The sequence below is a fragment of the Centruroides sculpturatus genome, unplaced genomic scaffold, assembly GCF_000671375.1.
Source record: "Centruroides sculpturatus isolate CEXI.00-Female unplaced genomic scaffold, Cexi_2.0 scaffold31, whole genome shotgun sequence".
Lineage (NCBI taxonomy): Eukaryota > Metazoa > Arthropoda > Arachnida > Scorpiones > Buthidae > Centruroides > Centruroides sculpturatus.
This window is the reverse complement of record NW_019384496.1, coordinates 1043741-1065873: the sequence shown is the minus strand read 5'-3', so window position 1 is coordinate 1065873 and position 22133 is coordinate 1043741. Positions and strand designations below refer to the sequence as shown.

Genomic DNA, 22133 nt, shown 5'->3' with positions numbered 1-22133 from the left:
ATGTGACGCTGCACAGCATTTGGGCAGTGTGTAACTTTGGATTGCAAAGAGATAAGAAGTTAAAATTGGTGTTGATTTGTACAGAATGACAGGATCTATAATGTTATTTAGCAATAATAACCAATAAAATAGAATTTGTCAAGTTATAAGTCGATAAGTGTGTGAGTTGAAGAAAGTTGAAGAAAATTTTCACAATGTCAAAGAAATTGCAAAGGAAATATAAACAGAAATGTAACAAACATCTATCAGTGGAAAAAAAAATTTAAAAGGAATCAGGAAAGGCCAAAATGATTAATGCCAAATGATGCAGTTTGTATAGTGTGTAAAAAAACAGTACATCAACTCCGACAATATTTCAAGTGCGCTGCTGCCTGAAATGATAGATATTGACTTGGAATGTGATAACCACTAAGGCTTTATTAATTTATGTCTTATCCTTCCTCTGATAACACAAAGATGAATTTACTCTTTAAGCAGTTGCATGACATCTGGTCAATTAATTGTGTTAATCAAAGGATACCTGTATAGGTAATCTGTATGTAACAGAAATCTATCTGCTATGGAAGAATTGTATAGTCCCATAGGATTTTGTTAGACAGGTTTGACTGTAACTGTAGTAAACATTAGCATTTAATAACTTAGTAAAATTGAAACAAATACAATGAATACAAAACCTGCAATAAAATTAATAAAATCAGTACATACAGTAAATACGAGGTATCATAAATGATATATACATTCAAACTTCAATATAACAAAGTCATTAAATCCTGAAAAAAATTCACTACAGGGAAATTTTGTTATACAGAAATTACACATTTTGGTAAATAAAGTATTATTTTAACATAATTTGTTTTATTGTACTTAATTTAAATTAATGTAAACATAATATACAGTAATAACATAATATTAATGTAATTTAAGTAAGTTTACATTTAAGTGTTAAAATACCAGCTAATTTAACTACATTGTCTTTAAAAAAAAATCTCATATTTTGTTGTGCAGAACAATTAAAAAATGATCTCTCTTTGTAATATGCTTAACACTTATTAAGAGCATTAAAACTGCTTCATCTACATCAGTGTTTCTCAATCTGTAACAAATTGTCGCCCCCTTCAACGTAGTATCGCCCCCTTCAATAAAACCGTTACGTAGTATCGCCCCCTTCAATAAAACCGTTACGTAGTATCGCCCCCTTCAATAAAACCGTTACGTAGTATCGCCCCCTTCACTTCAAAATTCCGATGCCGAGGGCCAAGGCTAATGCCAAATTCATACTGCATTGAATAGACCAGTGACTAGTATAATGTTATTTGTTTAATTATTGTATGATATAACAAATAAAATATCTAATTATTCTTAATATAATGTTTTACTATATCGCCCAGAAAATTGTTTTTTGCCCCCCAAAATATAAATTGTTACTAACCGCCCCCTGAACATGGAAAAATGCCCACATGGGGGTGATATTGCCCCGTTGAGAAACACTGATCTACATTGACATAAATGCAGATTCTTGCATATTTTGCTGTAGGTCTGCATCATCAGCTAATTTCAAAATTAATTCACAATTTGTTGTTATTGTTGATAAACTAGACATGAGAATTCCAAACTTTGCTGTAATGTCTTTCTTTTTTGAGCCTTTATCAACTTATTTTTTTTTTAAGTAATACTTAATGCTTAAGCATTATATTAAGAGTTCTTCAAATTTCAACTGGACAACTTATTAAATAAAACAAAATCTCACTAACCTCAAAAATTAGTCTAGCAGTTGTCAAAATTATCATCTTTCTAACCTTTTGGACAATTGTTAACTGTAAATCAACAAATTATTTTTATTATATACTTAATATACTTATTATATACCTTAATTAAAGGGTTTTTCCTACAGTCATCTATATTACTTGTTTTAGATATCTGTTCTTATAATCAGGATGACTCTTGTTGTGTAAATACAAGGGTATTTTCTGACATTTTCAATAAATCTTTCCAGGTCTATTCTAGGCCTTTTCATAGTAGTCATTATAATGTTAAAACTAATCAAAAAACTTCACAAGCTCCAAAATTGTGAAAGCAAGAAAGTGTATAGAGAGAATGTGCATAAGCTCATTTCCTGCAATTTTTGCACAATGTCACAATGACATAGAAGTCCACCAACCTCTGATTGGTTGATGATAGCATTTTACGGACATATTTGCATCAAAACTTGAACAATGCTCAACTCACTGCACACTCATTTTATGCTCTGCACCAGCATGAAATACCATGGTCGTGTGATTAAAAATAATTACAGTGAGGGTTTTTACTCTAGTGAAGTCTTGGCCTTATGATTATATATTAACTTACATATTTTGGGACATGCTAATTTTAATAGAATTAAATGACTTACAACAATATCCATGATATACTGTATATACAAGAGTGGTTTTTTTTTTCAACTTTCGATGATTTCTAAAACAAAGACAAGTAATAAATAACAAAATGAATTTATTCCAAAAGTTAGATACAAACATGATTACTTTTCGACATAATCACCGTGAAGATTGATCATTTGTCATATCTGTGAACAAGCTATGCAATCCCCTCTTCATAGAATGTTGCAGCCAGTGATTTGAGATGGGCCTTAGTGTTGTTTTGAAGATTGTCATTAGTCTTGAACCGCTGCCCTCCTAGCCACATTTTCAGTTCAGGGAAGAGGTTGAAGACTTCCACCTCTTTCCTGAACTGAAAATGTGGCTAGGAGAGCAGAGGTTAGATACTAACGACGATCTTCAAAACAACATTCTATGAAAAGGGGATTGCGAAGTTCATCCACAGATATGACAAATTCCTCAATCTTCACAGTGATTATGTCAAAAAGTAACCATGTTTGTACCTAACTTTTGGTAATAAATTCATTTTGTTATTTACACTTGTCTTTGTTTTATGGACCATCGGAGGTTAAAAAAAACAGCCTATGTATGTATGTGTCTTTATAGATTTTTATGTAAAGTTAACATTAATGTTTAATTATGTATTCTGAGAAGTGTCTTCTTTTATTTGTTTTTTTATTCACAACTAGGTGTATTAATAGACATAAGGCATTTTTACATGTTTAACATTTTTACATTATTAATGTTTAACTTTTTAAATGTTTTTCTTTTTTCAGTGGTTGTGTAAAGCAAAGACTATAGATGATGTTATGGAATCAACATGGGCTTATATGTCAAAATTAAAAACTCAGATCATTCGTCTTCTAGAATCTGAAAATGATGGGTAAAAACAATAAGAATTTATTACATGTTTATATTATATTTAATATATTAATAATAATAAAATATGATTTGATAAGGACTTGTTGATCTAGTAATTCCAAAATACAATGGTTAAAAAATCTGAGGATAAAAGAAACTTTAAATGTAATTGAACTAGTATTTAAAGTACTTTAAAATTCTAACAGAACAAAAAATAAAAAGGAAAAGAACAGATTATAAAGACATATTGTGAATGTAATTAGAGCCAGAAAATTTATTTGATCAGTTTATCTTAGAACTGAAAAATGAATTTTGAATATTATCTCAAAAACTATTCAAAATATTTTTATAAAGCTAATTTTGATAACTACATAATTTTCTTTTGTAGTCTTTTCTAAGTTTTATTAGATTATTTTTTAATAATCACAGATGGCAATATGTTTGCTTGTAATGCTAACTTATTTTAATAATTGAGTTGTTAATGCAATTTATATTACATAAGTTAAAATGTTGTAAAATAAGATTTTTCTATCTTAACTTTACAACATTTTAACTTATGTAATATAAATTACATTGGATTGCATTTGAAAATATCTGAAAAATTCTGGAAATTAATATTAAAATTTTAAATTGAGCAGTTTTAAAATATTCCACTAGTAAAGTCAATATTTTATGTCAACAATATGAACTTATTGAAAAAATCTTAACAAATGCAAAATCTATCATATACCTTTAAGTACAGCTTATCTCATAATACATTTAAATGTATAGTTAAATTTATTTGTTTTATTATCAATCAATCAAATATTTTTATTTGCATTAAGGCTAAGCCTTGTTACAGGGGGTATTTTTCCAATGATATATTAATATACATTTGTTATCTATCAATCATTTGATGTACATCATCTTCAAAATCACAATAATATTACAATAACCATTTAATAGTAAATTTTGTCGATATTTATCTTTTAAATATTTTACTTTAAGTAACATAATTAGTAAAAAAAAAAACAATTTTTTTTAGTTTTATTAATTTATTACATATTTTTTAGGTCTTTGGCGATTTGATTAAAAAAACTGTTAATTTTATACATTTGATTTAACATGAGGTTGTTTAATTTAGTTCTAAAGTCTTGATTTTGCTTTGTACATATTAGTTCTTTAATTTCATATTTTTGATATTTCTTTAGTCCTTCACAGTCTCTTAGTAAATTGTTCAAAGAATAGTCACTTGAGTTACACCAATAACATCTGTCTTTAGTAAAATCAAAATAAGTATTATTGATAAACAATGAATATTTATTAAGTCTTAATTGAATTAATAATCTTTTTATATTCATACTGATATTAGCAGTTATGATATTCGAAGTAGACAGGATGTTTAAAATGTTGATGTACCATGGATGGTATACAGACTGATATAATAAGTTTTGATCCATTACTATTGATTGAGAAAATGCTGATTCAATCATTAGAGAATATTCATATTGCCAATTCATTTCTGAATTATCAAATAATCTGTTTGATACACAAAAAGATTGTAATAGTTTATTGAATTTATATTGTCATAGATTTTTATTGTTATCTAAGTTAAAATTTTGATTTAGCATTATTTGATGTAAGAATCTTATGTTATCTTCATTAGACTGTTTTAATCTATAATAGAACTTAATCAGTCTCTTTAAATAAAACGGAAATAGTTGGAATCTGTTAGTTTTGGCACGGATTGCATAACCAGGAACTGTTTTTCTATTTTATATAATTTTTGTAAATAAATAACATGAAATTTTTCTAAATCGTATAGTAAGTCTATTATTGCCCAAATAGAGCTTGCATAGTATATTGAAGGGATAATCAGAAGGTTAAATAGTTTCATCTATAGTTTTATATTTGTCATTTTTAAAGTTATGCATAAATAAATAACATTATCCATTAAAGTATTTATTTTTGATGTTAGATTTTTCAAGTGTGGTTGAAAATTCCAATTCCAATTGAATGATATTCCTAAATATTTTATTTCATTTACTAAGGTGAGAGATTTATTATTTAAATAGAATGATTTTTCTTGTTTTGGAAGTTTAACATTATTTCTAAATATAATTATTTTGGTTTTAGAGATATTGATTGTTAAAAACAGGGAATTCAGATAGTTGTTTATTATATTTAGTTTGTATTGCAATGCAATTTTAGTTGGTGCAAGTAATACAAGATCATCTGCATATAATATATAGTGGTAAATTCTTCCAGAAATTTGAATTCCTTCAGTATCGAGTAGAAATAAATTATCAATGTCATTTAAATAAAAATTAAACAAATATGGCTATAGTGGTTCTCCTTGTAGTAATCCTCGGTTTATGTTTAATTTTGGGAATATCTGGTTACCGTGATTAATGTTGATTCTGTAGATTGAAAATAATTTTGCAATTGAATCTGAGAATTTTTTCCTGATCCACTTATCTTAAATTTATTTATTAAAGTTGGGACATGAACTGAATCAAAGGCTTTTGATATATCAATGAAAGCTGAATATATTTTCCTGTGTTTTTTTAGTAAGTAAATTTGTATTATTGATGATAAGAAGAATAATGCCATTTCTGTTCCTTTTGATTCTATAAATGCAAATTGAAATTTTGAGTTTAAGTTAAGTTCTTCAGTCCATTGTTGGAATCATAGTGCCAGTACAGAAGTAAAACATTTTTGTAATGTTGGTAGTAATGCGAGTGGTCTGTAATTTCCTGGATCTTTTCTGTCTCCTTTTTTTGTATATCATTATCAGTTTTACTGTATTCCAATTTTCCAGAAAGTTTGATGAATTGTAGAATGAATTGAATAGTTCAATAAATGCTCATTTTCCTGATGGTGGTAATAATTTTAAGAATTTAACTGTAATTAGATCCATACCTGGTGCAGATTTTGTTTTCATTTTATTGATTGATGTATCTAATTCGCCATAGGTAATTATCGGATCTAAAATTTCATTTCCCAGATTCAGCATCTCTATTTGCTTTATTATTACTTTTTAATATAGCTATTATGAAATAAATGAATTAAATTTTTAAAATATATTTATTTTTTCTGTTTTAAGGATTAGAACTCATGCTATCAAATTTATTGAAATGCTTGTGATAGTCCAGACATATCCTGTAAGAATTTTGGTTTTTACTTTTTAACCATAATATATTCATTATGTAGAAATAATTTTTATTAAAAGTGTGTTTTCATGTAGCTAATCAAATACTGATAAGATACTAAACAACTCAAGTTTTTTTCTACTAAGATAAAACTGGTAGACAAGAGGACATGAAATTTGGTTAAAAAATCAAAAACATGAAAACATACCTCAAACCTTAATACATTGGCTTTAACTACTTTAAAGTAATTTTTATTTTTTTAATTATTAAAAGTTAAAAATTTTAATATTTCTGTTTTAAACAAACAATGAACTATTTTTATATATAGGATGCTGACAGTCCTAAGAAAGGGGAAAATGATATAGCTTTAGATGAAGTACCTCTTATTTTGAAAGTTATTAGGCCACATAAACTTGAAGAAGAGGCTAAACAAATGTTTGAGACTTTAGTTGTATTTCATGGAACTGCACATATTTCAAGGTATTTGTCATTTCATTTTATTATATAGTAAGATTTTATTTATTTTCATTTTCTGTGCTTTATAAAATTAAGATAAATAAATATTATTTTATATAAATTTACCAGTGACTACTATTAGCAGTTATGATATTCGAAGTAGACAGGATGTTTAAAATGTTGATGTACCATGGATGGTATACAGACTGATATAATAAGTTTTGATCCATTACTATTGATTGAGAAAATGCTGATTCAATCATTAGAGAATNTTTTCCTATTTACAGAAAATATTTTATAATAAGATGAGCTATTACTACAATTATTTTGAATAATTTTATTGTCTTAAATAAGATTTATAGGCAAATATTTTTGTTGATAAAATTTTATACAGCATTTAATTTTTACACTTCACTTAAATGTTATTTTGGAAATTTAAAATGGTGTAGTTAATATATAGTTCAGATTGATGTCATTTGGAATTAGAAATAATATATGCTGTTTCAAAAATCAGTACTGTGAATCCTACGCAAACATCTCAGTGTGAATAGTCAGTGCAAGATTGGTGCTGAAACTTCTTTTTTCAGTTCAAAAGAAACAGCAAGTAAGATGTTGCAAAGAGTTTTTATGAATACTGAAAGAAAGAAATTATTGAATTAATTATTATTGGGGATGAAAGTATGATTCTTTATCACGATCCTCTATTGAAAATAGAGTGGAATCATCCTAGTTCTTCAAGGCTCAAGAAAGCAAACATGACATAATCTTAATAGATCATAGCCATGAGTTTTTGGGATTCTGAAGAGATTCTTCTGACTGATTTCAAAAAATGCAATATCACTGTCACTGGGGAACAAGTTTGTGTGTAGACTTCATTGCTATATATAATTCATATTTTTTGAGTTACTTCAGTTTAGGGACATTTTACATGATGAACAAATGGTAATGTTACATTAAGGTTTGACTATATATTAATAATAATAATTAAATTATTTAATCATAGAAAAATACTTTTGATTTCTGAAAATATTCATTGTATAATAAGTAGTAATAAATAGAGATAATAAAGATGTTTTAAATTTCATAAACTTTTCAAAAATACTATGTATGGAATAATTTTAATATATAATTTATTAATATCATTATTTTAAGAAATATGAAAATAAATATAATTTAAAATGATTTAAATTTGTTTTTTTTTATGCATAAAGAATTTCAGGAGGGTTATAATTAAGAAGTGACTTAATTTTATTTTTATTGCACAAAGAAGATCTAAACATAAAAATACAAAATACTGTCTTCTACTGAATTCAGGAAAAGAAAATTCACAAGAGATAACAACTTCATGTTATATAACTAGCTAGTAAAACATATCAAATCTCAAATCAAGAGGTCTTATTTTAATTCAAAATAGTTTCAAGAATTCCGCTTTTCATCTTCAGCATTCTCAGATGTTCTAATGGAACAACAGATTTTAAGCATTTTTAAATCCTAGAAATATTTAAGTTTATTCTTTGTTTTTCTGTATTAATTTTTAATTTCTAGGACTTAAAAATGTTCAAAAATCTCTTGTTTAATTAGAATGTTTGAGATCACTGAGGATGAGAAGTTGAATTTTCTGAAATGTTTTGAATTAAAAAAAAAGAGTGATTCCTTGACACAATTTATAAGGAAATTTTTATTAAAATGTTTCAATAATGGATTCATTACGGATTTTCCAAAAAAAGTTTACATTATTTAATATGCATGAGATTTTCATGTTTTCTGAAATAAATTTTGTATTAATTAAATTACTCATATAGATAATTTATTACAGTGTTAATTTAATGGCATGCATGCAAACATTAACTCTTATTGCAAAACATCGATCACAGTTTATGTCTAAAGTTATACAAGCACTTGAGGCATTACATGGTAAGACAAATTTGTTCACTATAAATTTATTTTTATTTAAACAGTTGATTTTTTTTAATCTTAAATAATTAGAAACTCCTAAATTTATTTTTAGTGCAGTAATATAGGCCCCAATTTATGAGTACAGTGAGTGATCGGTTAATGAACACTTTCGCAAAAGAATTTTATGATCGGACAACGAACACATGTTTGGATAACAAACACTTCACTGAACAAACACAAGAAGAAGCGACGTAAAATAACGAATACCAATTGGTCTTCCTTGTCTTCAGGCAACAATTCGAAACTTTTCGGAGTGCAAGAGACGTCAACATCGACATTCAACCCAGTATATACTGATCGGATAGTATTCCCCTGAACTCTCCCTTGAAATTCCAGCCTTTTATATTTCTGATAGAAACAATTCTTTTACGTTTTCTTCTGAAAAAGCAGATTTATGCTGATATCTGCTATTAAAGATTTTTTGAAGAAGTGGGAGGATGTCAGAACGACAGTTTTAAAATGGCATACAAATCAGGTTGAGGTTAATAAGCTTAGGGATCTCTAGAATTACAATGCGATTAATTACTTCTGAAAAATCATGAAGAAGACAGAAAAGCAATCGACATTGGACAGATTCTTTAACCCCCACAAACGGAAAAAACATGACAAATAAAAATGCAAGACCGTGTATATATGTTTTTATTATTACATATGAATAAATGTAGTAAGAAAGTATATATTTTTTATTTTTTGGGAATCTCCAGAACAAATTAATCAAATTTCCATAGAAACCTATGGTAAATCAATAATTGGTTAACAAACAATTCGGGTAGTGAACAAAGTCTTGGAACAGATTATGTTCATTAACCGATTACCCACTATACTTGATATAGAAGAACTTGTTATAAATTTTTTCTTATACGTACTTACTTCTCTTCCCCATTCAAGACAAGATAAGACAAAATATTAATACAGCTGCTGACTGATATTTATGAGAACAAAATATTGTAATCACGAGTTTGACAAAATTGAAATTCTCATGAACTTCAATTAGATGGTTTGTAGGTTCTGGTCTCCATTTTTTATTTATTTTACTGAATTTTTGTTATAAGTAATACTATTTGATATTATGCAATTGTGCAGTTTAGTAAATGGTATCTATAATTAACAAATCCTTTTATCATTGATTCCAATTTTATTTTACTTTTTCTTTTTTCTTACTTGTTATCTTAACTAGCAATTGTTTTCTTACTATTAAATAAACATTATCTGATTACTTACATATCTGCTTTTTGTTATGGTGTATTTGCTTCTCTCATTTTGCATTAGTTCCTTTTATATTGGCTGATGAATAAATAGGTATTTTGTAGCATTTTAGTGTTATTGGGGACAATGTGTAGGGTAACTAGGATTATACCAGAATCAGCTCAAATTTCAACCGTGAGAAATAATAATAAACATCTCTATTTACAATTTGATTTATGAGAGATTTTCAAGGCAAAAGCAGGCTCATAAATTGGGGTTACACTGTAAGTTTTGATTTATGTCAGTTTCTGTGAAGCATATTTTGTAAATAAATAATTAGACATATAATTAATATTATGATTAAGTTCACTACAGAAACAAACTTTTTGTAACAGTTAGCAACTTCTTATTAAACAAAAATATTTTTGAGAAAATGTGAAATAATAATAATTTAAAGTAATCTATATATTTATTGGTTTTTATCCATGTAGCTATGATATATAATAATATAATACATATTCAATATTTTATTAGTTCTGTTTATAACATATTATATCACATTTTATATATATTGTTTTTAATTAAATGTTAGGTCTTAATTTTTAAATTAAATCTATCATAATTTAAATTTTATTGTTAGGAAAATCTTAATGTTAAATAATCAAAAATTTAAATTTAATATCATTATAGCTAATTTGCCTCCAACATTAGCAAAATCTCAAGTCAGCAGTGTTAGAAAACATCTCAAGGTAATTGACAATATATTTTCATTAAATTTGTTTGAAATCAATATAATTATAAACTCATCTTTATAGTTATATCAAATATTGAGTTAATTTCAAAATTTATCAGTAGATACCAAATATAAGATGGAAGTAGTAGTGTTTTAAATTAATATTATTATAATTTGTTTGAACAGAATTGCTCAGTTGGTGTAATATCTTACTTTTGAACAAGACAACATGAATATGCACTTGATATGCTTTTTGTCCTGCTATTATTTTTTTATTAATTATCTGAGCACTATAAATAGCTTTTTCTTAGGACTTATCAGTTTGAAGAAAACAAGAAAAAAAGATGTGAAAAGCCTTGGTCTTTAATATATGTGATTAGAGAATAACAGATTAATTTCAATCAAAAACACCATACAAATTATTGGGAAAGTATGACCAGTGACCTAAGGTTTGTGGATTGGTTTTAAAAATAATCTTCGTAAGGTAAACAACTATATAGCTATAAATCAAAGGGCAGAAAATTAAAATTCTTTATATTTTGTGTAACCAAATGGTTAATGGGAAGTTGTTGATACAAGATATATGGATGTACAATTGTGGATTACATGCTTGTAATTTAATGATTGTAATGGCTGAAGAGGGACAGCTTGTCTGCCCAAAATGCATACTGTGGTTACAAATAAATACTTAATGTTCATCAGTCTCTGAGTGGGTTCTCAATAATGTGTGATAAGCCCTAAAAAGAATTATTTATAGTGCTCAGATAATTAATGAATATACACATTAAAGGATGCTGAATTTTTTTTTCTGTTTTTTTCATTTATGTTTTGGACCCTGTTTGGTCATCTTTTAAATAAATACTTGAATTGATCTATAGAAATGGTCATAATATGCTAATTGTCATATTACCATGTCTTGTTGTTAGATCATGTATCAGTGGGGAACATACATGCAGATCATTCAACTTTAATACTGTAAGACCCTGCTTAATGCTGCCTCAATTAATGCTGATTCGATATAACGTGGTTTGCTCGAAGCCTAAAAAAAAGCTCAAAATTTACACTGATTCAAATTATCATGGCATTTCATATATAATACAATTATTTACAAACACAAACCAATCACAAAAAAGTGGCAATTAGTCGTAGCACTGTAGTTTCCTTAAATCTATGTTGATTTGTGCAATTTTGGAAAAAATATAACATCATGGATGCCATAGGCAATATTGACTTTGCTTGGCAAGAATTAGCTGATAAATGCATGAACAAAGTGTGGAAGAAGTTTTGGCTGAAGATATCCAAGAGTTCTCAACAAGAAGAGCCTACCTCTGTATCATTAGGTTGACCAGATTGTCAATCTAATCGATACAGCAGCACTAGATGTAGATGAGCAGGATATTGAGGAGTTACTGCAGATTTCTGGTGAGAGCCTTACCAACGACGACCTTCAAGAACAGGAAGAACAAGGAATTTGTGTAGAGCTGGAAACTAGTGATTCTGAAAATGAAGAACCCAAAGAACTTGCTACAGATTTCTTCAGGAAAAATTTGGTAACAATAACCAAAATCATTGATCAAATTGTAGTGAATGATCCAGATTTTGAAATGAATGCAAAAGCAAAATGAGCTGTTTTGGATGCGATCTTCTGCTTCTGACATTTGCTTAATGAAAGAAGAAAAAAGTGAAAAATGAAACTACACAACTTTATTGCAAAAAACAAGAGTTTCAGAAAAGTTAGGACCTTTGTCACAAAAAATGAACTTTACATTTCTGTGTGCATATGTTTGTGTGTTACTTAACATATATTATTATGCAAATTAATATAAAAATAACTTAAAATTAAAGTAAAAGCTGTTTATTTTTGGTCACATGTTCCCCTTTCCCTATTTACTCTGTGTTAAAATGACCTTATTTAACACTGTTTTGTTTAGCACTTTGTTGTCTAGGAATTCATCCCCCATGTTAAGCGGGGTTTTACTGTAATTTTACATAGTTGTTATTGTATTTGAATAATAATCTTAATAGTTAAATTGCATTTTTATTTTTAATCATGATTTTGTGAATATGATGATGTACATATTGTATAGTTAACTAATTTTTTTTTTAATCTACTATATAAAGCTGAAAAACCAGATTCTTTCTTCTATCACTGCATGCCAAAAATGGCCAGTAGGGGCACCCCTAGCTATTATTTAAATTAATGATAAATTCAGTATATTATTATTTCATGTGGTTTTCTGCATTTTTGGCTGCATTTTAGTAGGGTATGCCATGAGAAATTCAGTATATTATTATTTTTATTTGTAATAGGAATTTATTATTTATACCACGGAATGACACCGCTGCTGCTAGAATGCCCACTAGGGGGCATCCCAGGCTACTAGAATAGAAGGATTAGAAGTATGAAATAATCTAATAATCTTAATGTTTGTTGTTGTTTTTTTGCCCAGGCAACACCTGGCTCATCTGCTGGTCTAAGATAAAATTGTTTATTTTGGGACTAGTCTGAACTTATAACTTTATTTTAAAATAAAATTGATTTCTGTTGGATTTATATGTCTATATGATGTTGATGACTTCTTGAAATGTTGAATATATTACACACAGAATATGACGTGTTTGTTATTTTATTATAGCTTAACATGTACAGAACTTATGTTGGAACTTATATCTATTATAAAAATATATGAAATTTGTATAACTAGAAACATATAAATGTGAGAAAGAACATTATTAATGTTAAAAAGTAGTTGCTGTCTTGACTGTATTTACATAGATGAATTTTAATTTCTTTGTAAACATTGATAACTGTGATCAACTTTGATGTTAATACTTTGAAAAAATTTAACTTTATAATATTGCCTTAAATTAGTCAGAATATTTTTTTGCAAATTTAGAAGTTTAATGAGTATAATATGTTAATAGAAAAGTAACAACAGTTTTTACTGTGGATTACTAAAATACAGAAAATTTGTAACAAAAATTGCTTTTAAATCCAAAAATATATATGCTTTTTCTAAAAATATTTGTGTTTCAACTCTTTCTTAAACATTTGATGTTTGACAAAAATATCAATATCATATGAATAGATAATTTTTTATGAACGAATTTGGTAGATTTATATATCAATAATCATAATTTTAGACTGAAACAATTTTTAGGCCAAATTTTAATTTTAAAAAATGAAAAAAACAATGGATATAGCTGAATTATTTTTGTTTTTATATTTTAGAAATTGTTTTATATCTATTACTAATAGTCATTAGATATCAAAAAATGCTTAAAATATTTTTAAGAGAGAGAGACTTTGAGAATTTTTTTTTTATTTTTATTTTATTCTTGAAATATTTTGTATCATTGTCAATATATTTTTACATTGATTTTCAATTTTTTTTTATAAAAGTGGTTAAATTAATGGAATTATAAGATATTTTATAGATTTTTTTTAATATTAATAATTTACTTTGTAGAATTTAATTAAAATTATTTTTTAATAGCTCCAGTTATTGATTTTGTTAAAACATCCAGCAGCTGTGGATTTTCATACTCAAATAACAACTTTATTGACAGATTTGGGTGCTACTCAACAAGAAGTATCAAATTTTGAATAATTTAAATATTGATGAATTACTATTAATTAAAAGATTAAAAAGATTTCAAATTATTTTCTTTAAATAAAGATAATGAAAAGCATGCCTAAACCAGAAAATTTGAAGAAAAGAACAAGAATTACTGAAGATTCTGCTACTTCAAAACGTATAAAATTAGAAGTGAGAAATATTATTTGAAAAACAATAATTAAATTGCAAATTTTATATTTCTTCATTAATTTAATCAAATTTATATAGGCAGAATTAGAGGATGAAAAAGAAGAAGAAGAAGAACAGTTAGAATCTGCACAGATATCAAAAGCTGCAACAAATACTGCAATTGATATAACTGCAGATGATATAATGCCAAGATTGACTTCTTTAAATGTTACTGATCTTGTTCTTGTTAGCATGGTAATATTGTATTTTTTTTTGCTACAATTTAAAAAGACACAAAAACTAAATGTTTATAATAATAAATTTTATGTTATTTTAGCTTTCATTACCAGAAACAATGCCAGCACAGTTTCAATCATCTTATACCCCCATAGCAGTTGCAGGGACATCATCACAAATACAACATTTGGCACGATTGATTGCTACACAATTAACAGCTGCAGGATTAGGAAAAGGTGTTGAAGAAATGTCAAGAGTACAAGAAGAAGTAAGGCATATATTTTTAAAATTTGAAAATAAATAGGTTTAATATTTTAAATTCAATTCTGAATGATATGATGATTTACAATATTTGGAAAAAAGAACAAATTAATTTGTGAAAATGAAAGAAAAATTCCAGAATAATATGCATTATGATTTTTATTTCAGTTTTTAAAGTTTCTTTTCTTTCAGAAGATATAATTGATAAGTTGAAGTCAATAATAAAAAAAGTTATTTATATGAATGATCATTATGTGAATATTAAATATGCTTTTTGTAGCAAAAATATTGCAAGACTGAATGTCTATGAATAATCAAATTTTACATTTACATTAAAGGATATTGTATATCATACAAATGAAAATATTATCTTATTATACAAATCATAAAAACAAAAAGAATGGAGATTTATAGCTGTCATTAACTGTTAATTTGTGGTAATTGCCAGATTTAATTGTTTAAAAAAATCTATGTATATAGTAGCAATTGATTCCAGACTACTAAGTGTTAATGGATTTACAAAGCATTTAATGCAGAGAAAACTTTGAAGTTTCTATTCTATTATATGTTTTTTAATTATGTGTACTTTATGTAGAATTCCCCTCACTGGAAAATGGGAAATGTCAGGGAATTTTATAAAAGAGAAAAGTCAAGGAAACTGTTACATTTGGTGTAAAGTCAAAGAATTCATCCATTTTTCTTCAAATTTATAAATACTAGATTTATAGTTCAGAACGAAGGAAATTTTTAAAGCTAAAAATGTTTTAAATCATTTTGAAATTTTCTGATTTTATGTGCATGTGCAGACAATATTTTGCTAGGAATTGGATAAACTCATTTAAATAGGCTGAGTAAAGATCATCTGAATAGGAACTGATATCAACCATCTTGTTTCTCTGACAATCTTCAGAATCAATTTTAACTGACCAAAATTGGCCAGTACCAGCAGTTAATTCAAAAAAATTTACATTTGTACAATGCATCAAATGTATTCTGTAGATTAAAATTTATGTTAACTTATTAAGTTACTAAGTTATTAAGCACTTACTAAGTTAATTGTGTGAATTTTCTTTTTTAAGTTTTTATATTAATACCTTTCATTTCCTACTTCTTTCCAGCACAAACAAACATTACTACAAAACAATTGAAATTTTTAAACAAGGACACAAAGGTGGATGCATTAACTATAAATATAAACTAAGCTTTTCACATGCCTGGAAAGCTTTACTCTTTCTAAATGATCTACAGGTGTTATTTAGAAAGCACAAATTCATTAGCACAAATGACAAATTATTGTCATTATGTGAACATCTGTTTGGAACATTGCATGGCTAAAGACAAAAATTTTAAGTGCAATGAAATTGTGACCGAAGGGTCAGTGTCTCTTTGACACCACATCAGGAGACCTGAATCTGACACCACCAAGTCTCTAAGGACTCGGAAATCGCGACGTTACGTCACACGAGTGGTAGCGGGTGAGCGATTGGATGCGGAGTAGAGGTGAAGAGAGAGACGAGGAAGTGACTCACTTGGACTCCATAGTAACAAATAAATAACAATTTTAATAAGTATTAAAGAAAATACAGATATATTCGATATTGGGCATGTCTAAAGTTTACCCTAATGATACTAAGCCGTTCGAGAGAGAGAGTTTACAACCGAATCGCGGGTTGATAAATACCTTTCTTCTAGGTCGCAGATCTGTAGTATGATGACACTGTTGACTTCAATGGAATGTTCTCTCAAATTCTGGTCCGTTAACAGGAGCTCGGAGGTGTGGAAGCACGGAAGTGGGGTGAGATTCTTAAAGAGGCACGGTGTTACTTCTGGATTCTGGTGCACGGGTTTTACGTCTGGATTCGGGTTCACAGGGTTAATCCTTGAGGACGACTTTTGTAGAGGGACTTTGGATGACGACTGACCTCGGGTGTTTTTCCCTTTTCTCTTGTTATTCCTCTTGGGTTTTTCCATGAGGTCAGGTGGTTGTTGTTAACGGTCTGGCGTCCAATATAGGCACTCTATTGAAAGTTCTGGGTGACACATCGCTGACTAGCTAAATCCTCTTCAACAAGGAACCAACTCCGTGGGAAATAAATTTTTATGGCTTTTAGCCTAACGCTCGATTTTATATGATGAAATGTTTTAAGAATTAAAAGTTAAAATAACACTTTATTAAGGGTCTATTCGTCCCTCACAAAATCTTCTAAATGAGCTAGTTATACATGATGAGTGCCACTTAAGTGGCTGAAAATGTTTGTTTGAATTAGTAAACTACAGTAGAGTGTCGTTTATCTGAATCAATTGGGGACTGAGGTTGTTTGGATAACTTATTTTTCAGATAACCAATTATGTACAAAAAAATATATTATATTAACCTATCCCATGTTGAAACTTTTTTCCGTTGAGTGTCATTTTGTGTTCAAATTTTGTCAATGTAAAGCCTAATGTAAACTTTTTAAAATAATAATCGTGGCTATTGTATCGTTAAAAATTATTTCTTTTTTTTTTACAAACAAAATAAATACAGTAGAGCATCGATTATCCGACTCAATTGGGGACTGGGGTTGGTCGGATAACTGAAAAAACGGATAACCAAAAAGTATGAAAAAATACATTATTAGTATAGTATATTAGTATATCCCATGTAATTAGTATATCACTATTAACTTACTTCGCGTTCAATTTTCATCGATGTTAAGCCTAACAAAATTTTTTTAAAAATAATAATCGTTGCTATTGTATTGTTAAAAATTATTTTTAAATTATTTTATTGCTCACAAAACAAACAATCACTCATAATTAGAAAATTAAGCCTCGTTTAAATACTGGCATCCCTTTCATAGTCAAGCCAGTGTTGCCAGCTAAAACACCAAAAATTTAACAAAAATAATATTAAACTAGCCAAATATTGTAGTGCCACATCACTAGTGGACATTTGAATTTGCCGACTAGAATGCGGTCGGTTAACCGATGAGACGGTTGATCGGGAGTTGGATAATCGATGCTCTACTGTATATTGAAAAATATAAAAACAAAAAAAATTATACTTTAGAAGTTAATCTAGTATCAAAAACGTTCGATTCAGCATGACACACAGTCCTCAGAAAAAAACTATACAAAAGTGCAAGTGTTGCCAGCTAAAACACACATCATCAAAAAAAAAAAAATATTGGAGTAGCCCAAGATATAGCTAAAGATTGCAGTGCCACAGCACTAGCGAAAATTTAAATTTGCCGACTGGAATCCTTTCGGATAACTGACTTTCGGAAAAATGACGCTTTACTGTACATGCTGGAAAGAAATAAGAAGTGAAAGGTACTAATGTGAATATTGTTTCAGCTTTGTTGATGTAATTTTTTAAATTTTTATTTAAAAGGAAACTGCAATGGAAGAAGAAGTCAATACATCAACCAGTCAAACGATTGAAACTGTAGTGGGTAAGTTTTAGATTTATTACTTAATTAGTAATAATTGAATATAGTTATAGGTTTAAAAAATACATATAAGGTATACAGCTAGAAAAATTAAATATATTTCAGTTTTATTTGGAAAATGAATAAAACTAGGAATGTATAATTTTCACTATATATTTTAATAATACAACCACTCAAAGATTATTTTTTACATTTTTTCAAAATTAATTCCCTTTAGTTTGATTCTGTTTTGTTGCTCTATGCAATGTCCATTCAGTATTCAAATTCTCATGCAACATTGTCTCACATTGCAGTTGCAAATTTCCTCATGACATAAATAATGTGGTCTTTCAGATCTTATAAAGAAGTAACTTTTAAAATGATACATATTATAGTTATAATCTAAATATATAAAATTGCTTGTCCTGACTGACTGAATGACTGATTCATCATTGCCCAGAGCAAACCGCTGAACCTAAAGAGGTGAAATTTGGTACACAGTTAGGGTACGTCATGAGAACGCGCACTAAGAAGGGATTTTTCGAAATTCCCCTGTGGAGGGAGAGGTAGAGGATTAAGGCTTAACTGGAAGAACGGCTTCTACTGTACTATTTTAGATGCAATTTTTTGTTTTTATCTGCGTTTTAGTAGGGTATTCCATGGGAATGCACACTAAGAAGTGATTTTTTTATATTCCCGAGCAGGGGGAGAGGGAGAAGATTAAGGCTTAACCGGAAGAACGACTTCTACTGTACTATTTAAATGTGATTTTTTGTTTTCAACTACATTTAGTCTTCATTGAGTACTTTAGGAGTATTAAATTGATAACATTTCAGACATTATTATAAATATTTTTATCTATTTCGATTTTTTAACCAAATGTTCAAACCGTTTTAAATTCGAATTTGTTATTGCATATCGGTTTGATTATAGACTATTGTAAACGTTCCAGAAAATTGATCAAATTAAAAACAGTTAATTTGATTCTCAGCAATTCTCATCATTCTCAGCGGTAGGTGTTATATAACAATTACTATGGTTGTTGAAATACTGAATATAAATGGGGTTCGCTTGCAAATTCCTCTCAGGCAAAGCCACAGGTAAACAGCTAGTATTATATAATAATGTTGATTTAAAGTTTTGTGTGATATTTAATTACATAACACACTATTTTTATACTATATACTATATTTTATACCTAAGCCATTAATAATACTTAATGTTATTAAATACTATTAATGGTTTAGGTATATGCTGTTATTATATTTGTGAATAATGTGATATTAAACTGATTATTTAAAAAATATGTACTTGAAATATTTATAATAAATGGTTTGTAGTGTAAATAGTTTTGTAATTCTAAACACAGTAAAATCTCATAAGTCAGGCACTATCAATGCATTCATAAAAATTATTCTAATATGAAGAATTTAGAGTTGGAAGTGTATTCTATTATTTCTAATGGGAAAAATTAAAACTTGCTTCTGGTTTTAGAAATAACTCTCATCAATATTCCCGATGGCATTGCAAAATCCTGTTTACCTGTATTTTAATCTATTTGTGATTTTGAAATAGTATTAAACATTACAAACTTCAATTATTTTACTAACAAATACTTAATGGGCTCATTAAAGGATATATTTGTAAGCACTAATGCAATAAGTTTGTATACTATTCTCCTATTAGGATTATACAGGAATTGCATTTTTTTAATATACAATAAACAACATTGAAAATGAAATCATATTGTACATTTTATATTAAAATATTATTCTATGAGAACTGAATAATAAAATAAACAAAGGTGGTAGTGAACCTATTATAATGAACTGTGAAGGAAAATCTTGGATGGTTGCGCTGATATTTTAGGATAAAAATTTACTTAACTGTACAACAGTGGTAGGTTACTTCTGAAACAAACACTGAGAATGGCATGGCTCATTGCTTCTCACTTTTATTAACAGAATTTTTTAATTTTGCATAAATATGTTTCAAGGCAATTTGTAATACCTGGATTATTTGATTCAAATATTGCAATTGGTATTAACGAAAGTCATTCATTTTAGTAAGAATTCAGATACCAGATTATATATAGTTGAATTTGTAAGTATTTACAAAAATGTAATGGTTGCAAACTTTGGATTATTGTATTTTAGCTAATAGATAAGAAAATATATAATATTTAACAATGAATTTTATCCTTTGATAGGTGGAACAGTAGGAAGAGAGATAAAAAGAAAATTACCTGTACTTCTATTACCTACTGGATCACAGGTATTTTTGAATTATTATTGTAATAATTAATGAAATATTTTTGAAGTTTTGACACTGCTACTGTTTCGTATTGTGTTTCTGGGGCCTGGAATTTTTATGCATTTTTCATAACGGTACTGAAGTGAACAAAATGCATGTGATAAATTTTCTTTAGTCCATCTTAGAGTTCTCCCTCCTTAGTTTTCTATGTAATTTTATGTATTTCTTTCAAGTTAGTTATGTTTTATAGATGTTAAATTTTGAATTTCTTTGTGTTTAATTAAATTTTATCAAAGGTTTTTTTTGCTGCAATGTTATATGAAATGTTTGTTTTTTTTATTTTAAAAAATTCATGGTTTGCAAATTAAAATCATATTCCATTTTGTTTTTTCATGGGGCAATTGGTTCAAAATTTATTAGAAATGTTTGTTTGTTCTTCAGCAAATATCTGATACAATTTCCACATCATCTGAACTGATATCAAATCATTTCATACACCTCTACAAGACTATCTGAATTTCACTTCCAATAAACCACTAGGCTGCTTACGCCAAAGTAATTACTTTCACCTCTTCATGAGACTACATCTCAAACACACAAACACTCATCATGCTGTCCATTCAAGTAATAAGATATATCCACTACTCTGTCTATGCTTTGTGTTTGAGATATTACAGCATATATGCATAAAGTCAGATTTAATCAATAATATTGCTTATCTGTAGTTAGATCTATCTATAAATAAAGAAATGTGCTAATGTTTAGTATAACATTCATGCCTGTTATAAGTAAATTTTTCTGAGTTATCAGACTTGGAAAAGTTATTGAATGCCTTCATATATGTATATACAGTAGAACCTCGATTATCCGGACCTCTATTATCCGGATTTTCGATTATCCGGATTGTTCAAAATAAACAAAAATTTTACGAATTTGCTAATTTGCACTTGGTGAATTATGATACTGTTTATGTACGTGATGGAATGCATAACATTTTTTGTTTCAACAACGTCTCACCCGGCACACTGGTCATAAAATCTTAAATATATTTTGCGTCGTAATAAAAATATAACTTGACATACGGATTTATAAATAATTTATACTCAAATTACATCATTTCTATAACCAAGGGTGGCGTAAGGCATGGGCAATGTGGGCCACCACCTATGCCTCGCGGTCCGAAGGGCCTCCCTCCTCGAAGGTTTATGCATTACTTAAAAGCCGAGAACGCGCCGAAAAAATTTTACTCGTCATAAAACAATAAATAGTTTGTCAAATTTTTATTCATAAAAATGCAGTTTCGACTGCTTTTTATTTTATAAAATCCGTCTTCTTGAGCCGCCAGAGGGCCTTTTAAACAATAGCTAGTCTGTTAGCGCTGGTCAGTAGTAGTCCAAATTCAATAAAACATTTGTTTCTTGAAAATTTGATCACGATTTAAATAAAGTATTTATTTTTAATATTACCGATATGTCATCGAAAAGAAAACGTGTTGTATTATCATTAAAAGACAAATTAAAGTATTT

The 22133-nt window shown here is 27.9% G+C and overlaps 1 protein-coding gene across 1 annotated transcript in view; it reads left to right on the top strand.

The window, feature by feature from the left end:
* The window catches only part of LOC111621924 (symplekin-like), a 75840-nt gene that overhangs the window by 23417 nt on the left and 30290 nt on the right, over positions 1–22133 (top strand). Inside the window, exons 5-15 of the mRNA XM_023364175.1 lie at positions 3149–3255; positions 6319–6376; positions 6693–6844; positions 8637–8734; positions 10652–10710; positions 14192–14287; positions 14375–14464; positions 14543–14698; positions 14781–14948; positions 18318–18378; positions 20564–20647. Of these exons, the coding sequence (XP_023219943.1) occupies positions 3149–3255; positions 6319–6376; positions 6693–6844; positions 8637–8734; positions 10652–10710; positions 14192–14287; positions 14375–14464; positions 14543–14698; positions 14781–14948; positions 18318–18378; positions 20564–20647 (1129 nt within the window). The remainder of the gene's footprint in view (positions 1–3148; positions 3256–6318; positions 6377–6692; positions 6845–8636; positions 8735–10651; positions 10711–14191; positions 14288–14374; positions 14465–14542; positions 14699–14780; positions 14949–18317; positions 18379–20563; positions 20648–22133) is intronic.